General features: G+C 33.9%; 1 protein-coding gene and 1 long non-coding RNA gene across 2 annotated transcripts; both read right to left on the bottom strand.

Annotated features, from left to right (window-relative positions):
* Window positions 1-8,148: 8,148 nt before the first annotated feature.
* Window positions 8,149-10,424, bottom strand: LOC109189580 (increased DNA methylation 1-like). Its single transcript, XM_019340190.1, has 5 exons — window positions 10,358-10,424; window positions 10,017-10,108; window positions 9,556-9,797; window positions 9,319-9,405; window positions 8,149-8,720 (listed from the first exon to the last, which is right to left on the bottom strand). The coding sequence occupies exons 2-5, from the start codon at window positions 10,056-10,058 to the stop codon at window positions 8,699-8,701; spliced, it is 393 nt and encodes a 130-aa protein (XP_019195735.1). The 5' UTR covers window positions 10,059-10,108; window positions 10,358-10,424; the 3' UTR covers window positions 8,149-8,698.
* A 4,679-nt stretch (window positions 10,425-15,103) lies between these two features.
* On the bottom strand, window positions 15,104-20,534 carry LOC109189586. The gene is made up of 3 exons (XR_002055587.1): window positions 20,524-20,534; window positions 19,970-19,973; window positions 15,104-15,186 (listed from the first exon to the last, which is right to left on the bottom strand). It is a non-coding gene; the product is annotated as an uncharacterized LOC109189586 (long non-coding RNA).
* Between the last annotated feature and the right edge of the window lie 968 nt (window positions 20,535-21,502).

Raw genomic sequence — 21,502 nt, 5'->3', positions numbered from 1 at the left:
AACCGGCACGGGAAGGTTAAGGACAAATGGGTTTGGATTTGGCAAGGTTGCGGGTTGGTTGGTTATTGGGTGGCTAGTTGTTTCTTCATTGGATCTTATTGCGGGGGTGTTGGATCCCTCATTGCTTGGTTCACGGATAAAGGGTCTTAGAGCAAGGGATGGGTTAGAGGTTTTTCGTTTTCGAGTAGGCTTGGGTATTGTGGGGGCTATGGTTTCGGATGAGCTAGACCGAAAGAGATAGTTATGGTTTTGGATTAACTTGGCTTTGGACAGGGGTATGGCTTTACTCCTCAAGATTTCTCCAATAACAAATCCATAACCCACCTCTTGTTGAAACCAACCATTTACCAAAGGCTTGGCTTTGTCAACATGATCCTGTAGCTTTTCATACAAAAACACTCCCCAATCAACACTAACATTGTTTATGATCACACTCATAACCATTAGTTTTTCTCTTGATAATTTATCACGACAATAATATCTAGACTCAATGCATTTGTGAATGATGTCTAACAAGAGTCCATACTCCTTTTTCAAGTCCTTTTTATTGCCGCTTATTTTCGGTGCAAGCGGTGCGTTGGCACCGCGAACTTCGGCCCATGTGGCATCCAAATCAAAATCGTGAGTTTCGACTCGTAAGTCCGACTCCTCAAAATGAAAAACTTTCCAAAAATCATCTACGGTGATAGCCACATCTACACCTTTCACACTAGAGGTGACCGAATTTTCTTCAAGTTTAGCATTCAAATGGAATTCGGTCACTTCATCCCTATGAAATCCAACATGTCTATAGGTGTAAAAATTAAGCAACCCACAAGTTTCTAAAGAGTTGATAATTTTTACCCCCAAAGATTTGTCTTGAGCTTGAATGTTGAACCCATTGGTGTCGAGGATCCTGCCACTTAGTACTCGGCTCGGCCTCTTCGTTCCTCCGGCAGTGATGGTCTCCGTCTCCATTTGAATTCGATCACTATCCATGAGCTTTGAACTTGATTTGTGTTAGATTGGTGAGAAGATGAGTTTTTCGGCAATGGAAGTCCGAAAAATTGAGGGGATTGGGTTTTGTGTTCTAGATGGTTTTTGGGTGAGATTTTGGTGTTGGGTAGTGGGTATTTGTGGGTAGCTAGAATGATTTTGTGTAGAGGATTTGGAAAGGGTATTGAAGAGTTTGAAGAGGTTTGGGATTCTTCTTCCTTCTTGAAGTCGGCCGGCGAGAATGGAGAAGAAGATGAAGTTCCACTTTTTGGAATTTCTTCTCGTACCCGTTATCAAAGAGGGTAAATTTTTTGGAAATTACAGCTTTGCCCCTTAGTGGAAGGAGAGAGAGTATTGATCTCTTTGAGGATAAATTCGACCTTCCACATGATTTAAATTTGCCAGCTCAGATTTAAATACTCCATTTGTGGGTACATGGCGCCAAAAATTGTGCTTCAAATAACCGCCAACCTGGAGCAAAACAGATAAAAAAAAATCTCGAAAATAATCTGTTAGAGCAAATAAATTTATTCAGATAAATATTATCATTTAGATTTCATATTTCAATAAAGCTGATAAAATCTATGGATTGATAGATGTATACCTAACAGACTGAAAAGATTTTTCAATTTCCAAAGAACAATTAAATGATTTTGACTTTTCACAATCTTGAGCCTAATATTTTGACTTATGGATTTCATTTTTAGGCATACATCAGAATAAATTCTTTTTATATGAAATGGCCCACATCTCATGCAAATATCTAAATTCCTCCTTAATATATGCTTATCCAAAAATGTTCCCCCTTAATTGCATATTCTTAAACATACTAAGCTTAAATTAATTAAAGCAATTAAGCACACTTAGTAAATAAGATAGCAATTAAATTTCACAAATTAAACATACTAAAAACGTGACAAATATGCAAACATGTGTAACACAAATTTCATACAATTAAATTACGAGAAGATGTTCGCAAATTTCGTAGGATACAATTAATATATTTAAGCACATAAACAAATTTACGAAAACATGTACGCTCAACTTAATACATATCACAGATAAATATAACATATGCTTAAAAATTAAAACACATAGGTCACAAAAACAACTTAAAATAATACAAAGTGCGAATATATTTCAAAATTAAGAGATTAGAAACACTTAGCTCATTTCGATCATTCCCATTTCATGCCTTAGAGTTGCAAAACGAGATTCACACAACGGTTTTGTGAGAATGTCGGCAATTTGATTCTCCGTGGGATCATGATCGATTTTCAAATCTTTCTTTTCGACGTGGTCACGGATAAAATGGTGTCGAACATCAATATGCTTGGTTCGCGAATGAAGCACCGAATTTTGGGTTATGGCGATTGCACTAGTATTGTCGCATAAAATGCTAACATTTTCGCACTTAATCCCATAGTCCAATAATTGTTGCTTCATCCACAAGATTTGTGCATAACAACTCCCAGCTGCAATATATTCAGCTTCGGCAGTGCTCGTAGCTATGGAGTTTTGCTTTTTGCTGAACCATGAGACCAATCTTCCCCCTAAGAACTGGCATGTCCCTGAGGTACTTTTTCGGTCTATTTTACAACCTGCAAAATCTGCATATGAATAACCAGTTAGTGTAAAATCTCCTTCTTTGGGATACCATAATCCCACATTGATTGTTCCTTTAAGATATCGAATTATCTTCTTGGTTGCAATCAGATGACTTTCTTTGGGCTTAGATTGGAATCTTGCGCATACACTAACCGAGTAGGATATGTCCGGTCTGCTTGCGGTTAGGTATAGTAACGATCCAATCATCGTTTGGTCGTTTGGTCGACATCTTTTCTTTCATCATCTTTATCCAATTTTTGAGATGTACTACTCATGGGAATTTTGACTGAGGATTGTGTATCTATGCCAAATTTCTTGATAAGATCTCTTGTGTACTTGGCTTGATTTATGAAAATTCCTTCTTCAAGTTGCTTGACTTGCAGTCCCAAAAAGTAATTTAATTCTCCCATCATACTCATCTCGAACCTGTTCTGCATGAGCTTAGAAAATTTCTCACATAAAGATTTATCAGTACTTCCAAAAATAATGTCATCAACATAAATTTGTACCAATAAAATGTGATTATTTTCTTGAATTCTAAAGAGGGTTTTATCGACTAGACCTATGGTGAATCCACAACTAATTAAGAACATCGACAAGGTGTCGTACCAAGCTCGTGGAGCTTGTTTTAACCCATACAATGCCTTCTTTAATTTGTAGACTTGATCACCAACGTCTTTTACCTCAAAATCGGGTGGTTGTTCGACGTAAACTTCTTCTTCAAGTAAGCCATTAAGAAATGCGCTCTTTACGTCCATTTGATATACGATGAAATTCTTGTGTGCTGCGTATGCTAGGAATATCTGGATTGCTTCAAGTCGTGCGACGGGGGCGAATGTCTCATCAAAATCAATGCCTTCTTCTTATGAGTACCCCTTCGCAACTAGTCTTGCTTTATTCCTAACAATGACGCCGTCTTCGTTTGCTTTGTTCCTAAAAACTCATTTAGTCCCAATTACATTTTGGTGCGATGGTCTTGGAACAAGTTTCCATACATCGTTGCGCTTGAACTGATCTAATTCTTCTTGCATCGCGTCTATCCAACTTGGATCGGCTAAAGCTTCGTCAATTTCTTTTGGTTCCAATTGTGATAGAAAACATGAGAACATTGCATCTCTTGTTGATACATCTTGTTGTTGGTTCCTAGTAGATGATCATGTCTTTACTCCGTCCCTCGGATCTCCCATGACTAAGTCATGTGTGTGACTTCTTAGCCATTTTCGATTTGGTTGGAAACTTATTGGATTCTCAGAGTTTCCTTCCTGTTGAAATACCACTTGGTGTGATTCCATTTGTTGCAAATTGTTGGCGGGTGCATCTTCGGGTTCATTTACTGGGATTTCTTCCGTTGAAATTCCGGGTGCAATTTTGGTTGTGGGTGTGAGTGATAATTCGGGTGTCACATTTTGTATTGTCTCAATTTGGTGAGTGCCCATATCACTTGATTCTTCTACCTCCTACAACACATTATCTTCAAAAGAATCATTAGAATTATTTAAATCACGATTACCTCCAATGTTTTTGCCATTTTTGTCGTGATTTTCGTCAAACACAACATGAATCGATTCTTCTACCACCATGGTTGATTTGTTGAATATTCTATACGCCTTACTGGTAGATGAATATCCTAAGAATGTTCCTTCGTCCGCTTGCTCGTCAAAACTCTTTAATTGAGACTTTCCATTAACAAGTACAAAACATTTGCAACCAAATGTATGAAAATAGGTGAGATTGGGTTTTCTCCCTTTCCATAATTCATATGGTGTTTTGTTATAAGACTTGAGGATTAGACTGCGATTTTGATATTCATATATATATGTTGCGAAATCAAAATAATTTTTTTTTTTAAACAGTAAAATTCATATAGAGAAATAAAGGTGTTAGCTTGATCATATGGGAGCGCGTGCAATATACGTGTATGACGACTTAATTTAAGCGTTAAAAGAAATTAAAAGAAAATTTCTTATAAAAATATAATTTTAAAAAGAAATTTAGTAACTTAAAGATTCAATAGTTATCATAAGCTTTTACACATCCCATTACGTCTATGAGCAAAATGGGCAGCAATGAAAGGCATTTCAGCAATCCTTTTGTCACGGATCCTATAAATTAAAACAACATTATATACTTAATAGGCTAATGAGAGAAAAAAAAACGAAGAAAGAAATAAAAAATGAGAAAAAACAAAATCTTTTAATTGTATTAACGCACCAAGTGGGAATGTGTAGTGCATACGCCCACTAAGCGCGCGACGCAAACTAGTACCTCTATCTTTTTTTTTTTTTTAATTATAAATTTAAAACAGAATACCTCTTGTTAAGGTTTGGTCCATTTGTTGTTTGGAATGAGAATTTTTTGCAGTCAAATAGCGTCATGGAACATCATTGTGTTGTAGTTTATTAGTTGTTTCTTTGTTTCATCGTCCAATACACCAAATCCATACTTTTCTTTCAACATTTTGCCTCTTTTTTTTTTTTTTTTTTTTTTTTGTGCAAATGGGATGATTAGTTTCTCAATATTGAGGTAGCAATGTGCCTGCAGAATATATATATCACCGTTATGCATGTCATATATGTTGGGAAATCAAAATAATGTTTTCTATTTTGAAAAGAAAAGATTCATATAGTGAAATAAAGCTGTTAGCCTGGTCATATGGGAGCGCGTGCAATATGTGTGTATGACGACTTAATTTAAGCGAGAAAAGGAATTAAAAGTAAATTACTTATAAAAATATAATTTTAAAAAGAAATTAAGTAACTTACATATTCAATAGCAATCATAAGCTTTCTACACATTTCTTTACGTTGAGTAAAATGGGCAACAATGAAAGGCATTTCAGCAATCTTTTCGTCATCGATCCTATAAATTAAAACAACATTATATACTTAATAGGCTGAGAGAGAAAAAAAAAAGGGAAGAAAGAAATAAAAATGGGAAAAAAATAAAATCTTTTAATTGTATTAACACACCCAGTGGTCATGTGTAGTACATAGACCCACTGAGCACTACTTGTGCGCGCGACGCGCACTAGCACCTCTATCTTTTCTTTTTTTAAATTTATAAATTTAAATCAAAATACCTCTTGTTAATGTTTGGTCGATTTGTTGTTTGGAAGGAGGATTTTTTGCAGTCTAACAGCGTCATGGAACATTAATTTATTGAATTTGTTGGCCGGTTTATTTTTCTACAAACCCTAGAATTTGGGGGCAGTGGCTATTGAATCAGACCGGTGGCCAAATCCGACAGCGGCGACATCTCTATCTCCTTTTCTGCCTTCACGTCTTGCAATGCCAGAACCTCGACCACCATCTTAAGGATGCTTTTGGGACGATGATCCATGGATTATCCCGTCTGAAATCCTCATTGCCCAAGTCGAAGCTGGCAGATTTCGTCGCCTTGGAGACCGCCGACGCCATGGACAAGAGGTCAGTATTGGAGAAGAGGCCAACGAAGATGACATGAGTATTTACATTATTGTCCTTCATTTAGACGGTGGCTTCACGGTCAAAGATTCGGAGGACGAAATCATAGTCGAGGACCAAATCAGTAGTTTCGCAATAGTCGAAGGACCAAATCGGTTATTAACTAACTCTTAAAAGAAATTAAATATACACATATTACGTCCATAATTAAACGAAAATAAATATACACATTATTTTATTAAGAATAATATATATACTCCTTAATTACCATTATTATTCTGATTACATGGACGTCATAATAATTAGCATAATATTAATTAAGAATAATATATACTCCTTAATTAATTATCATATAGTAATCATAATAAAACGACCTCATTTTTATTGGAATTAATGATAAATTTTCCTGTCCACATAGGAAATTAAACATACACATATTACGGTGGGTAATTAAAGGAAAATAAACATACATATATTATGTCCATAATTAAATAAATTAAATATACACATATTACGTCTATTTTACCAACCTATATTTAACACTTTAATCTTACTATGGCAACTTAACATAGAGATTCCATTTATTTAATTATAGTATATTTTTGTTACTTAAAATATATAATATCAATTAGTCATGCTCTTCCTTCTCTTTTTTGTTTAGACTTTTTCTAATATAATTTTTTAGTAATCAATTGCGAGAACACTAATATACAAATCTTTTAATTTCAAATAAATGTACACTTTCAAATATTAAAATTCTATATAATTTCATCATTAATTTTATTATTTAAATGAGTTATTACCATCTAAGGTCCTCCAAGTATAGTGATTCTGTCACGTTTAGTCATAAACTTTTAAATTGACCATCTATGGTCCTTCGACTTTCAAATTTAACCATTCGTGATCCAAGTTAACCACCCATGGTGCTTCAACTATTAAATCTTCACCAATCATGAGAGGACCCCGCCTAGTTAAATTTTGAAACTTGAAGGACCATTGGTGGTTAACTTGGACCACAAATGGTTAAATTTGAAAGTCGAAGAACCACAGATGGTCAATTTGAAAGTTTAGAACTAAACGTGGCAAAATCACTATAATCAGAGGACCCCATGTGGCATTAACTCTTATTTAAATATATAATAAAAAATTTATCTGTGCATCGCACAAGTGATTTACCAGTTAAACCTTAAGGCTCAAACCCACAACCTCCCAAATAAAGGAGTAACTTGGTGCCACTAGACTACAAGGTCCTTGGCGATTAGCTTTACTCCTTTGTTGTATTAAGATACAACTTTTGAGAAAACATTTTTCTTCATATGTTCTTCATTTGTTTATTTTTGTTTTACAGACAACTAAGGAACTACTAGAATCTATTCATATTCCTAGTCGACAAAAACCATAAGAGTGGATTATAGAGTAGCTTCCTTAGAGTAACTACAATAGTTACATTGTTTCGATTAGGTTTGTGTCCAACAAGGAGAGAGAAGTGAAAGAAAAGTGGGAAAAAAGTATATGAAAAATATCACAGTTAAAATAAATTAAAATTTTAATTGTATTAACGCACTTAGCAGGCATGTGCATTGCACGCGCCAATCAATAGCACCAGTAGTTGCTGGTGAAATCATCTGGTCAATCATTTGACTCTAATTCAAATAAAATTGGAAACAATCAAGACCATAACATGCAACATCTCCCTATCCTCTCATATATAGTAGGAACAAGAATGTGTAGTGTGGCTCATATGTGCTCTACTCTTTTAGCAACAACATATTTTCAAAGAATATACCATATAATCAAAGAATTAATACACAATATGAAGCAAATCTTCTAACATAACCTTGCATGATCACAACCTAATGAGTTCAAAACACTTCTTCTTTGACTTTCAATGAAATATTTTTCTTCTTTTTCTTCATTATCAAACACTTCTTCTTCAATTCATCAATTGCTCCAATCCTTCAATTCATATATATTCAATTAGCTAAGCATAATTTCAACTGAAGTGAAAGAATCCATAGCCAATAGGCAATTAGTTTAAATTTTATTATTTTCAACTTTTTTGAAAACCCAAAAATCCAAGCTTCATATTAAAGCAACACTGAAATAAAAGATGGGGGAGAACCTCCCAGTATATAGACTCAGACTGATCACTAACTGTTTTTGCCAAAACATGGGCAACCAATTCACAAAACAACTAATATGACAAAACTCTAAAGAAACAAAAGAATTACGTAAAGAAAGACAAGAATGAATAACAGAGCCAACATAAGTTCTATCAATACGATCCCCTTTTAAAGCTAGCACGAACTAAATTAAGACAATCAGAAATCATTCGTATCACCTCCACAGCTCAAGCTTTGGTCCAGGAAAGTGCTTCCTTACCGCGCCAGAAGAGAATTATAAACACAGTCCAATAATGGTCCATTAGTTGCTGCCACAAACACCCCATGCCCCATGCAGGTCAAATAAACACGACCCATACTCTGCCTTAGCCACTGCAGCCGTGAAACCAGCAGTAGTAGCTTAGTCATTTGTTGCAAGGAAGGAGGATCTTTTGCAGTTTAATAGCGTCATAAAACATCAATACATTGTAGTTTATTAGATGTTTCTTTGTTTCATCATCTAATACAATAAATCCATACTTTTTCTTCCAACTTCTGTCTTTTCTGGTGCAGATGGAATGATTAGTTTCTCTATATTAAGGTAGCAAAGTACCTGCAAAATAAATATATCACCGTTAAGCACGTCATATATGTTGGGAAATCAAAATAATATATATATTTTTTTAAAAAAAAACATTCATATAGAGAAATAAAGGTGTAAGTTTGGTCATACCGGAGCACGTGCAATATGCGTGTATGACGGCTTAATTTAAGCGAGAAAAGGAAATTAAAAGTAAATTACTTATAAAAATATAATTTTAAAGATAAATTAAATAAATTACAGATTCAATAGCAATCATAAGCTTTCTACACATCCCTTTACGTCTATGAGCAAAATGGGGAGCAATGAAAGGCATTTCAGCAATCCTTTTGTCATGGATCCTATAAATTAAAACAACATTATATATACATAAAAGCTTCAATATTTGAATTATGTGATATAACATATATAGCTGAGGTGGGGGAGAGAGATTCTCATTAATATGATAAGAATTTCACATTGTGTAAAGTAACTTCGCATTCTCTTAAACCAAAGAAGAGCATATATATGTTCAAATGTTTACATTTTAGAGATTATGTGATTTACTATGAACCAAATTGACACATATATAACAAATATATATATACCATGTTTGATGATTATTAATTACCTTAGAGCTGCAACACAAACTATTTCCCCATTTGTTTCTAAGACAGCGGTGTAGAAGCCTTTGAAGTCAATTCTATTGAAATTTGAACTGCAAAAGTTTAAATGAAACAGATCAGAAGGTGTCTATCACTATATATATGTCAATATAATGTCATAATTCAAAAATGAAATTTCTTTTCTAACTTTAGATTCATGATATATGTTATAGAAATTTCTATAGTGTCTAGCTAATACATACCCACAGTTGTAAATGACGTTTTTGATAACGTTAATTTTTGTGTAGCTATCAATGACTTGTCCGAAAGAATCCTCCATTAATCTCCAGGCAACAGCGAGCTTGGAGTGACAAATTGTTATTTCATAATCTTCATCTATGTACACACCGTGCTGATGATCTAACTGACGGAGTAATGTCCATGAATACCCTTCTTCCAATTCATTCTTTAATCCTAACAATGTTTTCTCCAATTCCACAGAAACCTTATTTGCAACAAAAACATAAAATAAATCATTAAAATCTATAAATGAACTAGACACACAAAAAAGAGTCAAGGAAAATGATATATGTAGAGTATAACTCTTGTCACGTGTACAAATTTTATTGGGTAAAGAAAAATGAATGATCTAATAAAAACAAGGGCCCAATTAATTTGTTGTTTAAATGAATATATGTATACATATATAAATAGGAAAGCTCACCTCTATGCAATTCTGGTCACAGTAAAGAGCATGAGGGAGCATGTTTAGATCAAGTTCTCTTTCTTCCAACCCTTGACAGCACTTCAAATGATCTGCAGTTCAATAACAATGAAAATTTTGTTTAACTTATAATTTTGGTAATGAGAGTAAATCAAACATATACTCCTACAAACATAAACAAACACTACGAAACAAGAAATTTGTAACGAAATAAGAAACAAAGGTTGAAAATGCAAAATGGTGCAAATGAGGCGAGTGTGGAGGCATCTGTAAACTGATTGAAATTTCAAACGTTGAATTGAATCGGCAGAAAAGAAATTGAATATGAAACGAGATTTCACCCTTTCGGCATGGCTTCGATCTTCGGTGAGAGGAGATGGAGCCCTAGAAAAGCTCATAGAAAGCGACCGCCTGCAGTCTCGTGTCGCTCATAGAAAGCGATTGAAACGTGTCGCTCACAAATAATCAATTAAATCAGCGGTTAAGGGAGAAGAGTTGAGACTTCCTTGAACTAAAATCCAGGCAAACTTATGAAATATTTAGTGGCGGTTAGAAAAAACCGCCGCAAGTAATGACTGCTAATAATTAATTATTTAGATTTATAATCTCACTAACAACTAATTATTTAGGTTCCTTATATTAAATTAGCGGCGGTTTCTATAACCGCCTCAAAATAGTTATTTAGAGGCGGTTATGTATAACCGCCGCTAAACACATGTCGCTAAATAGCCAATTTGTTGTAGTGCATTGACTTTATTTAATTGCTTACATTTCCTGCCACATTGATGGCATTTGTTCATCAAATCATAATCCATTTCTCCACAGAACTTGCAGATACAATATGGACAATACCATGAACCCTCTGGAACCTCCTGAAATTGGTGAACAAAAAAAAAAAGTTATATATTTGCTTGATGTTAGGATCAAACACTTACCACTATTTCAAAAACTATAATTAGTAGTGAAGACGCAACTTTATTTCTTTATAGACAACTATCACATATTTAAGAGTTAGGATGTTGGACTTGACTAATTACCAGTCTCTGTCCAACAATTCCCCTAGCCACATAGTTTGGACTTGGCCCTTTATCAATGTTGATCAAATTAAACAATTCTCCTAGCCAAATGGTGTTGGACTTGACCCTTTAATTTATCAGTCTTAGTCCAACAATTCCTCTAGCCACATATGTGGTGTTGGACTTGAGTACTTGACCCTTTACTAGCCTAGGTGAGGCCAACAATTCCCCTAGTCACATGGCACTGGACTTGGCTCTTTAATTACCAGCCTTCGTCCAACAATTTCTCTAATCATATGGTGTTGGACTTGACCATTTACTAACCCAGACAATTTCCCTCAATACATAGTGCTTGACTTGGCCCTTTTTGGCTTCCGCCCCACACTTGAAAAAGAGATAATAAGAGTAGAAAGAAATAATATTTGTTTTGGATCGATCTCTAACTATCTCACCGTAATATCCATGCAGGGCTGATGATAGGTTGACCTACAGCCGTCGCAGCAGAGGAGATCACCACCAATGGTACAAACAATGCACCCAGCATCATGCCTATCCTCTGCACTGATAAACTTCGTCTCACGATTCTCGCGCTCACTAGGATCACGCAACGCCTCATCCATACACGACAACATAGATTTTCTCGAACCACCTGCGGCGATGAGGATTCTGTCGTAATAACGCTCTTGATCTGACGAGGTTCCTCCCGCGTGAGCGTGAAAATCTTCTGGTGTCAGTGTTTTTTTGCAGCAACTACACAATATCCCCTCCCTCTTTATCTTCCCTTTCTTTATCATGTTCCTTTCATCCATGGCGGATATAACCATAACTTCTCCGTTTTCTTCAACTACTGTTTGAGAGTCAATGAGCCATGAAAGGATGGTTGCAGGTTTCAACGATGACGATGGCTTGCTGATATTCCTCCTACAACGTAAACGGACCCTTGAAGCTTCAGGATTCGTTTCATCACAGTTTTCACTCGCGGAACGGTGGAGCTTGCGTCTCACGTAATTAATCAAGAATGGTATATCCTGAGAATATATATGAAAATTATATATATATATATATATATATATATATATATATATATATATATATATATATATACTAATAAGAGCCCAAGAGAGTTAGGCCTATAATGGGTAGAAAAAATGGCGGTCACAGATTTTAATCAAATGAATGACTCAGATTGATTAAAAGATTGATAAGATTTCAATTTTACACTAAAATTTCCTAAAATACCCACACACCGTTACTAATTCTGTTAAAATTTTATGAATTGTCGTTAGTTCACCGTTAACTTACTCATTGATTTCAATAAAAAAAGATCTTAGGTTCGAACCTCATCCCAATCAAAGTTGGCATAATTAGTAATCTATTTTACTCTTATTAAATTATATATAAATAATAATTTAGTAGTTACAACAAAAAATAGTACATATGCATTTCTTTAATTTAGAATTATATGTCCACAATGTCTTTATTCAAAAAAAAATTATTCATTATCAATAAATTAAATAAGATAAATAATTTTATTAGTTATATTGTCTTTATTTTTCTTCAATATAAAAATTCTTTATATTCAAATTTATTAATTGATTATATTCGCTAAATTGTCCTTACAATGTCTTTATTCCGTAAAAACAAATTATTAATTATCAATAAATTAATTAAAAGAAATATTTTCATTAGTTATATTGTCTTTATTTTTCTCAAATGTAAAAATTTTTACATTCAAATTCATCAATTGATTATATTCACTATATTATCTATTATCTTTTTTGTGCACTATTTTTCTAATTAAATATCAAAGTTATAACATAAAATAATGCTATGTATTTATTTACCAAGTATTTTATTAATACCATGAAAAAAATAAAAAAATATAATTAATAAAGCCAACCATATTAACTACTTGAGAGATTTTGTGACAAAGAGAGTATTCAAATCACACAACAAATTGAAGTGAGAACTACCTCGCAATGTCCTTGTTTGACAATCAGCAGTTAGCGGTTAGCGTTAGCGGATTATACTAGCGGATTTGGCCAGCGAATTTATTTAATTATTAACATTAGGTAGAAAAAATGACCGCCAAATTATTAAATCAAATGAATGGTTCATATTGTTCAGGTTTTAATTTTTTTCTTTTAAGATTTTCTAATTTATCCTTAATTATATGATAGTCCATTTAACTTTACCGTTAATTCACCGTTAGTCTAATTCTAATATTAAAGTCTAATATAGAATTATAACTACACCATTAATCTAATTCTAATATTAAAGTCTTAATAGAACTTAACCACAAATCCTAATGTCGGAATCTCCTCAAACAATATTAGTATATATTTAATATTTTATGCCCTAATTTTTATTTGTTCTCCCTTATATCCCTATTTGGTTTCAACCATACCTATATAATTATTTTATTGACAACTATAATCAATATTGACTATATTATCTTGCATTTGTAAACTTAGAATTACCTATTTAACCCGCACGGGCTTAGCTCAATGGTTTAGTGGGTAGTATTTGGGAGAAGAGACCAATGTTTGAACCTCGGCGGTGGCAATGCGGGAATTATGTCCAAAATGGGCAGATTCCTTGTGCGTATCAGCATTTGGCCCTGTATGCTGAACCATTGAGTCACCGTGATTTACAACTTCCCACAATGCTCTGTCGGGTCGGAGTGTGGGGGGGCCCTTGGGGTTGGGGACTCAACCTTTGGGAGAAGAATTACCTATTTAAATACGCAAATTCAACCTTCAATTATCTATGCATGAACAATTTCAATATAATCTTGCCTTAATATATTTTAAAGTACTTATTTAAAAAAAAAAATATTGGGCATTATCCCAATCGCGCAATGCGCGTAAAAAACTAGTATATATATATATATATATATATATATATATATATATATATATATATATATATATATATATATATATATATATAATATATATATATATATATATATATATATATATATATATATATATATATATATATATATATATATATATATATATATATATATATATATATATATATATATATATATAAGAGCACAAGAGAGTTAGGCCTATAATGGGTAGAAAAAATGGCGGTCAAATTTTTTTAATCAAATGAATGGCTCAAATTGATTAGATTTTAATTTTTCATTAAGATTTCCTAATTTATCCTTAATGAATATGATTTTCCGTTAACTTTTCCGTTAAATATTACCTTTTCTGTTAATTTCTGTTTGTTCACTGTTAACATACTCATTGTTTAAATAAGAAAGGTCTTAGGTTCGAACCCCATCCCAATCAAAGTTGGCATAATTAGTACTCTATTTTACTCTTATTAAATTAAATAATAATTTAGTAGCTACAACAAAAAATAATACATATGCATTTCATTAATTTAGAATTATGTGTCTACAATGTCTTTATTCAAAAAAAAATTATTAATTATCAATAAATTAAATAAGAGAAATAATTTCATTAGTTATATTGTATTTATTTTTCTCCAATATAAAAATTCTTTACATTCAAATTCATCAATTGATTATATTCGCTACATTGTCCCTACATGTCTTTATTAAAAATAATTATTCATTATCAATAAATTAATTAAGAGAAATAATTTTATTAGTTATATTGTCTTTATATTTTTCCAATGTAAAAATTCTTTACATTCAAATTCATCAATTGATTATATTCACTTCTTTGTGTATTATATTTTTTGTGCACTATTTTTTAATTAAATATCAAAGTTATAATACAAAATAATGTTATATATTTATTTACCAAGTATTTTACTAATACCATGAAAAATTTAAAAAATATAATTAATAAAGTCAATCATATTAACTACTTGAGGGATTTGTTGACAAAGGGAGTGATTCAAATTACACAACAAATTGATTCAAAACTAACAAAATTACCGTTGTCATCATCCTCAATCGCATCTCTATAATCTTCCATAAAAACTAAACCATTAGGGTTCTGTTACCAAGACTCTTCCTCCTCAATTTTCTTTTGTTGAAGCAGATCCTCCTTAAGTATCTTCAAACTCATACCAGACGATATAAATTGCAAAACATATTGAAGTACGGTGGAATATAGTTAGAAGAAGGTAGAAAATTCATACGAAAAGAAAGCAAAGAGATGAGTCTGAGAAGCCCTACCCATGTCCCGTGTGGAGAAAGAAATGATTGGGAGGGTAGGGATTAAAAGAATTATAAATTTGTATTTATACGATGGAAAATACTAATTCAAAAGGAAAGTATAAAAATTTATTTATTTAAGTTAACATCATCATCATCATCATCATCATCATCATCATCATCATCATCATCATCATCATCATCATCATCATCATCATCATCATCATCATTATTATATATAATATTAAATATTAAATATTATATATATACACACACACACACACACACTAATAAGAGCCAATAAAGTTATGTCCATGTTTTTAGTGCTAACCACTTTGTACATTGTGCTTTACTGCTTTTAGAGTTATACTATAGAATTTTTTTTGGACAAAAAATTCTTTATCGTTAAAATTTGTTAGTTATTTTTTAAAATATAAATATTGGGCATATGTTTGTGCACATAAAAAAGACTATATATATATATATATATATATATATATATATATATATATATATATATAGATAGACAATGTCCACATCCCATTGCCTCCAATTGAACAAGTATACACATCATTCTCAAAATTTTATTAACACATGAAAACTTCTAAAGAAATTTGTAATTTAATTTTTACCATATCATTATAACAATATCTATTGTAATCATAAATTTCAAATTATTTATTATCATCCTCTATTGACAGCAATTGTCGTTAACAAACTCCCAAAACAATTTGTCTCAACAACGAATTGAAAATAAAAAATCAGTGACTTCATTATATTATTGTGGATTAAAAGTAATTATCTCACTCTATTACTATTATTAAATTAAATAAATTAGTAGCTACAACAAAAATAATTCATATACATTTCTTCAATTTAGAATTAGATGTCTACAATGCCTTTAGTTTTAAAAAAATTATTCATTATCAAAAAAGTTAATATATATATATATATATATATATATATATATATATATATATATATATAATTTCATTAGTTATATTATATTTATTTTCTACAATGCAAAGAATCCTTACCTTCAAATTCAGTAATTAATTATATTCACTATACTGTCCATTTGTTTTCTTTTTGCACTATCTTGTAATTAAATATAAAAGTTATAATAATGCAAAATATGGTTATATATTTATTTACCAAGTATTTTTATAATACCATAAAAAAACAGTTTGAAGTCAATCATATTAACTACTTAAAAAGGATTTGTTGATAAATATGGTATTCAAATAATTCAAGAAATTGAAGCGGCAAACTACCTCTTAATATCTCTGGATTACATCACTAACGAAGGACTGCAGCGCACGTGACAAGGAGGTAGAAGGCATCCTACATAAGTCTTTACCAGTAGATGAAAATTGCATAAAGGGCATTAGAGTAATCTCCCCCACGTGACTATTATAACAGTCTTTCCCTCCTGTACAATGCATTTACCCCATGTATATATATATCTAGTGTGTAAAACCATGCTTAAGTCTTCTTGAATAATATCTTCAGTTCGCTTCTCTCACCATTCATGTAACTGCTTTTTGATATGGAATCAGAGCAGCGCTCTTACGCCGCCGCCACCGTCTCAGGCACCGGTGAATCCAACCAAGGAGCACAACCCCTTCCACGATGATTCCGCAAAGGAATATGCCTTCACAGACACAGAGACACCTTAGCGCTGAGGAGTTGGAGAATCCTCTCCTTTTTAGCGTCAATGATAACCCCTGTGCAGTGTTGGTCAGTCCACCATTGGCAGGGAGCACAAACTATAGAACCTGGAGCATATTTATGCGAATAGCTCTCGAAGTGAAGAACAAATGGAGCCTCAATGGGAGCATCACGCCGCTGAGCAGAGATCAATTTCAATATGCGGCCTTGAGACGTTGTAATTTGGTGATATGTTCCTGGCTGTTCGAATCTGTTCATCACTCCTTAGCACATAGTGTTATGCACTTTGACAAGGCTAAAGACGTATGGGAGGATCTGAGAAGGAGATTCACGCAACATGATGCTCAACGTATCTCTGGATTATAGAGTGAGATCTATGGCCTGTGACAGGGAACGATGAGCATGAATGACTACTACACCAAATGCAGGACACTCTGGGAGGAAATGAACACCTTGAGACCAATTCCTCTCTGCAAATGTGATCCAAGATGCTCATGCGATTTTGTCGATCAAATCCGAACAGAACGAGACATTGATAAGGTGATTAGGTTCTTACAAGGTCTCAATGATGATTACAATGGTTTGAAGTCCATTGTGCTTGTCTTAAATCCATTGCCTGAGCTCTACAAAGTATTCGTTATGGATGAAAAATTGGAAAGACAAATTACTTTGAACAATCTGAATCTAGACATTCTAGATGTTAGCAATGCTAATGCTATACAAGTTGAGCAAGGTCATGCATCTGATGAGCTAGTTGCTGCTTCTTTAAACTCTAACAATGGTAGACGAAGTGGTAATACGAAAGCTAAATGCACATTTTGTGGAATGACGGGGCATACTGTAGACAAATGCTACATGAAACACGGTTATCCCCGGGATGGGTTACCGGGGTACAAGTCAAAAGGCGAGCAACAACAAACCACTGTAGCAGTGATGAACATGGGGGATCAGAGAATAACTTCAGAACAATTGCAGAAGATCATCTCCATTCTGCAACCCCAGGCCAGCCAAACTTCGGGCCAAGCACCAGTGTTGTAGTGTCCTTAATCCCCAACTTCAATGAGCTGCAATCCAATGATAAAGGCAAGTATCCCATAACTCTTTGTTAATTCTCTTTCCATATGTCAGTCTTCTTGGATTCTTGATTCAGGGGCAACTAATCATATTGTCTGCTCCATAGATTTCCTTGTTGATTATCATGAGGCTACTGGAACCGAGGTCAATCTACCTACTGGCCAAACCATTGAAGTCAAACACAGGGAATATGAAGCTAAATGACAATCTATGGCTGAAAGAAGCTCTCCACATCCCTTCATTTAAATTCAACATCATTTCGGTCAATAAGCTCATTCAAGATACAAGCTGCACACTGATTTATATGCTTGGATAGTGTTTAATTCAGGAGAATCATGGAGTGATGGTTGGTATTGTGACACTCCCGATTTTCAGCATAATTTAAAACAATTAAAACTTATGAAATAGGAACATGTCTATCATTAATACCAAAATAAGCGATAGCTAAGCATAATAGTTTAGGGGTGCTATGCCACATCTAAGCTAGAGAGCCTAGATGCACAGGCTACCAACTAACTAATCAAAATCCATAAACAATATCTGAATACAAAAGCGGCTCAAGGCCAACAACTAAAGCTAACTACTAACTAAACTGGGAACCGCAGCTCCGACTAGCGCGCTCACGAGCCAACTAATATTTACCTGAAAAACAAGCGGTATTACAACCGTTAGCGAATAATGCTAAGCAACCCACTCCCACCCGTTGAGTACAATAAGTATATAAATATAGGAAACCATTTTGAGACCTGGCAATACATAGATATAATCCTAAACAACTCTATCTTTAAAATCAGGAATGAGACTCAAGACACACGACTTGACACGACAAGACACATAAAGACACAGGCATGCAGGCTATGACCACAAGATAAGACGACAATAAGACTCAACAATAACAAACAACAACAACAAACACATCCGTGTTCCAACCTTATACCAAGTTCCAACCTTTACTCCTCTCCATCCTTATAACAGTTCCAACCTTTACCTCCAGGCCACCCTGCACACCAGCACCCTTATCGCTCCGGAGCACCGCATGCTCCCCGCCTATATTTTCGCCAACAAGACCACTGATCTCTTAGCACACTGATGTGAGCCTAATTGTGCACATTTTTACTATTAATTTGATTATATTTGATAGACTTGAGTTCATGATTTTGTTAATTTAATTGCATAATCCTTTATATTATCATTTAGTTGTGGCTCACACTCGTTTTGAATGTTTTACTGTGTTTGTTAGTGTTTTTGAATATTTGTAGGTCAAGATTGAAAGCAAGAGAAATTTTAGGACAAATTTGGAGTCAAAGTGGACCATAAGACGCGTACCCAACAGGTTCGACGCGTTGAATTGAGTGAAGCAGCGCAAATTCCAAAAGAAGAAAAAGGGGCATTGAATTAATCCAAATGAAGGGCGCTGCAATTTCCATAATCAAAAGTGCCAAACTTCCAAATTAAAAGGTGCTGAATTCCAAAATCAAAAGCGGGCTGCAATAATCTCTAAACCAAAGTGCAGCAACTTTATTCTAAATAAAAAAAGGAGTTGATTTCCAATAAATCAAAAGGGCGGCAAATTTAATATTTAATTAGGAAAATTCCAATTCTGCCCCAGCTTTGTACCTACTATAAAATCCCACCTTACTCAACCCTAATATTCATTTAGAGATCTTTGGACACAAGAAATAGAGAAATCAAAAGTCACAAGTTATCTTGGGAATCAAGAAGAAAGTTAGGGAGATTTGGGAGAATCGTCTGGTTCAATCTTGTACTCATTTGATAATTTGTATTTTTTCTTTATTATTATTGCTATGTATAATTTAGCCATGCTTGACTAAATTCTTTAGAGATTCTTGGGTAAAAAGTGTTTATGAACCTATGTGTCTGAGCTCTCAGATTCTTTGATATATTATTATTGGGGGTTAATACTTATGTTGCAATTGTGTTTATCATTCTTGTTGCTAGTAGTTTAGGGCCCGAATTACTTGCTTCATAGCTTTGTTTGTGTCACAACGAGAGTTGGGCATAACTTATGGCACACACAATTGCACCTAACTGTTGCACCTTGAGAAAGGGTAATTTTGTTAGGGAGTTTAATTATTGATTATTGCACATCGAGAGATGGTAGTAGTTAGGAATTTATTACGATGCTTGTTCTTGTTTTATTGAGTGTTTATACCATGAGAGTGGATATTCACTAGTGTTAGTGACTACGAGAGTAGCTCTATACCACTTTGCATCCTCACACCCGTTTAAACCCATATTTAATATTACATTAGGTTATGCACTAGGTGATTAAACACTTGAATCCCAAGAATCTTATTCTCTCTCTACTATTTTCAAAACCTGAATCATTGCTTTAGTTTATTTATTTATTTGCATTCTTCACTCATAATCATTAGGATTAGCTTCTTGTGAATAAATTAGTAATTGGTGCTTAAAAGCTCACTTCCCTGTGGATCGATAACTCATTACTTAGAGTTTATTTGTTTGAAAATATACTAAATTACACACGCAGTGCCATTAAATAGATTATACTGCAGCATAATAACATAAGCACACGCAGTGCAACAACATAGGTACCGCAGCACCATAACATAAGCACGCGCTGTGCATCAACCGCCAACATATCTTTTCCACCAATCTCATATCTTTTCTCATCATGGACAACAACACAATAAACAATACTCAACAACAACTTCATCAATGGGTAATCGGGGAAGGGGTATGTAACACCCGTACAGACTCTCACCGATAAATGATACCATTACAAACACATGACTCATGGGGGACAACATAGACTTTACTTACAACGACAACAAGACAACCACAAGACTTGAGGGGACATTACAACTCATCCTTTAGACCAACGGAATACAAAACTAGACCACATGCAATAACCAAAACTCACAAATCCTAACATGGTGCTCGGGACATCATTCTAGACTCACAAACATCAAACGAGGCACAACAGGGCACCTGGAAACGACCAACGGGGCAAAACGGTTCATCGCACCGCCCGTACTAGCGGGCGGTACGGCGGGAGGACAACCTCCCGCCGGACTGCGGGGGTTCGTCTCCCCACCGACTACCGCTGGAACACATGTTTCTTGGCATTTTTCCCATCCTGGGAATCCATCATTTTACCCAAAATCAAGTCCAAACACACCCAAAATCATAAGAACAACAATAGGGACTTGAACACATAGAATAAGCCAAGAAAACAACACAATTGAACCCTAAACGCAAACTCTAAACATGCCAATACTCAAGGATAAACACATAATTGTTCAAGAGTATCAAGAACCTCAAGAACATCAAGAACCCATCATATAAGACCCTAAAGACAAGCTCTAAACATATTTAAACACAAGGATCATGCATATAAATACTCACGAATATCAAGATCGTTAAGAAACCACAATATGAACCCTAAGACAAGTTCTATCAAGGCATAATCACAAAATCACACATACAACCATTCAAAGTAGCCAATCAATAAAAGATAGCAAGGAAAATAGGTTTTGTAAGACATGGGTTACCTCTTAGCTTTAATTAAATCCCTCACAACTCCTAAAATCCTT

The sequence above is a fragment of the Ipomoea nil genome, unplaced genomic scaffold (assembly GCF_001879475.1).
Source record: "Ipomoea nil cultivar Tokyo-kokei standard unplaced genomic scaffold, Asagao_1.1 scaffold1558, whole genome shotgun sequence".
Taxonomy (NCBI): Eukaryota; Viridiplantae; Streptophyta; class Magnoliopsida; order Solanales; family Convolvulaceae; genus Ipomoea; species Ipomoea nil.
Note: the sequence above shows the minus strand (reverse complement) of the source record. Positions and strands in the feature narration are given on the sequence as shown.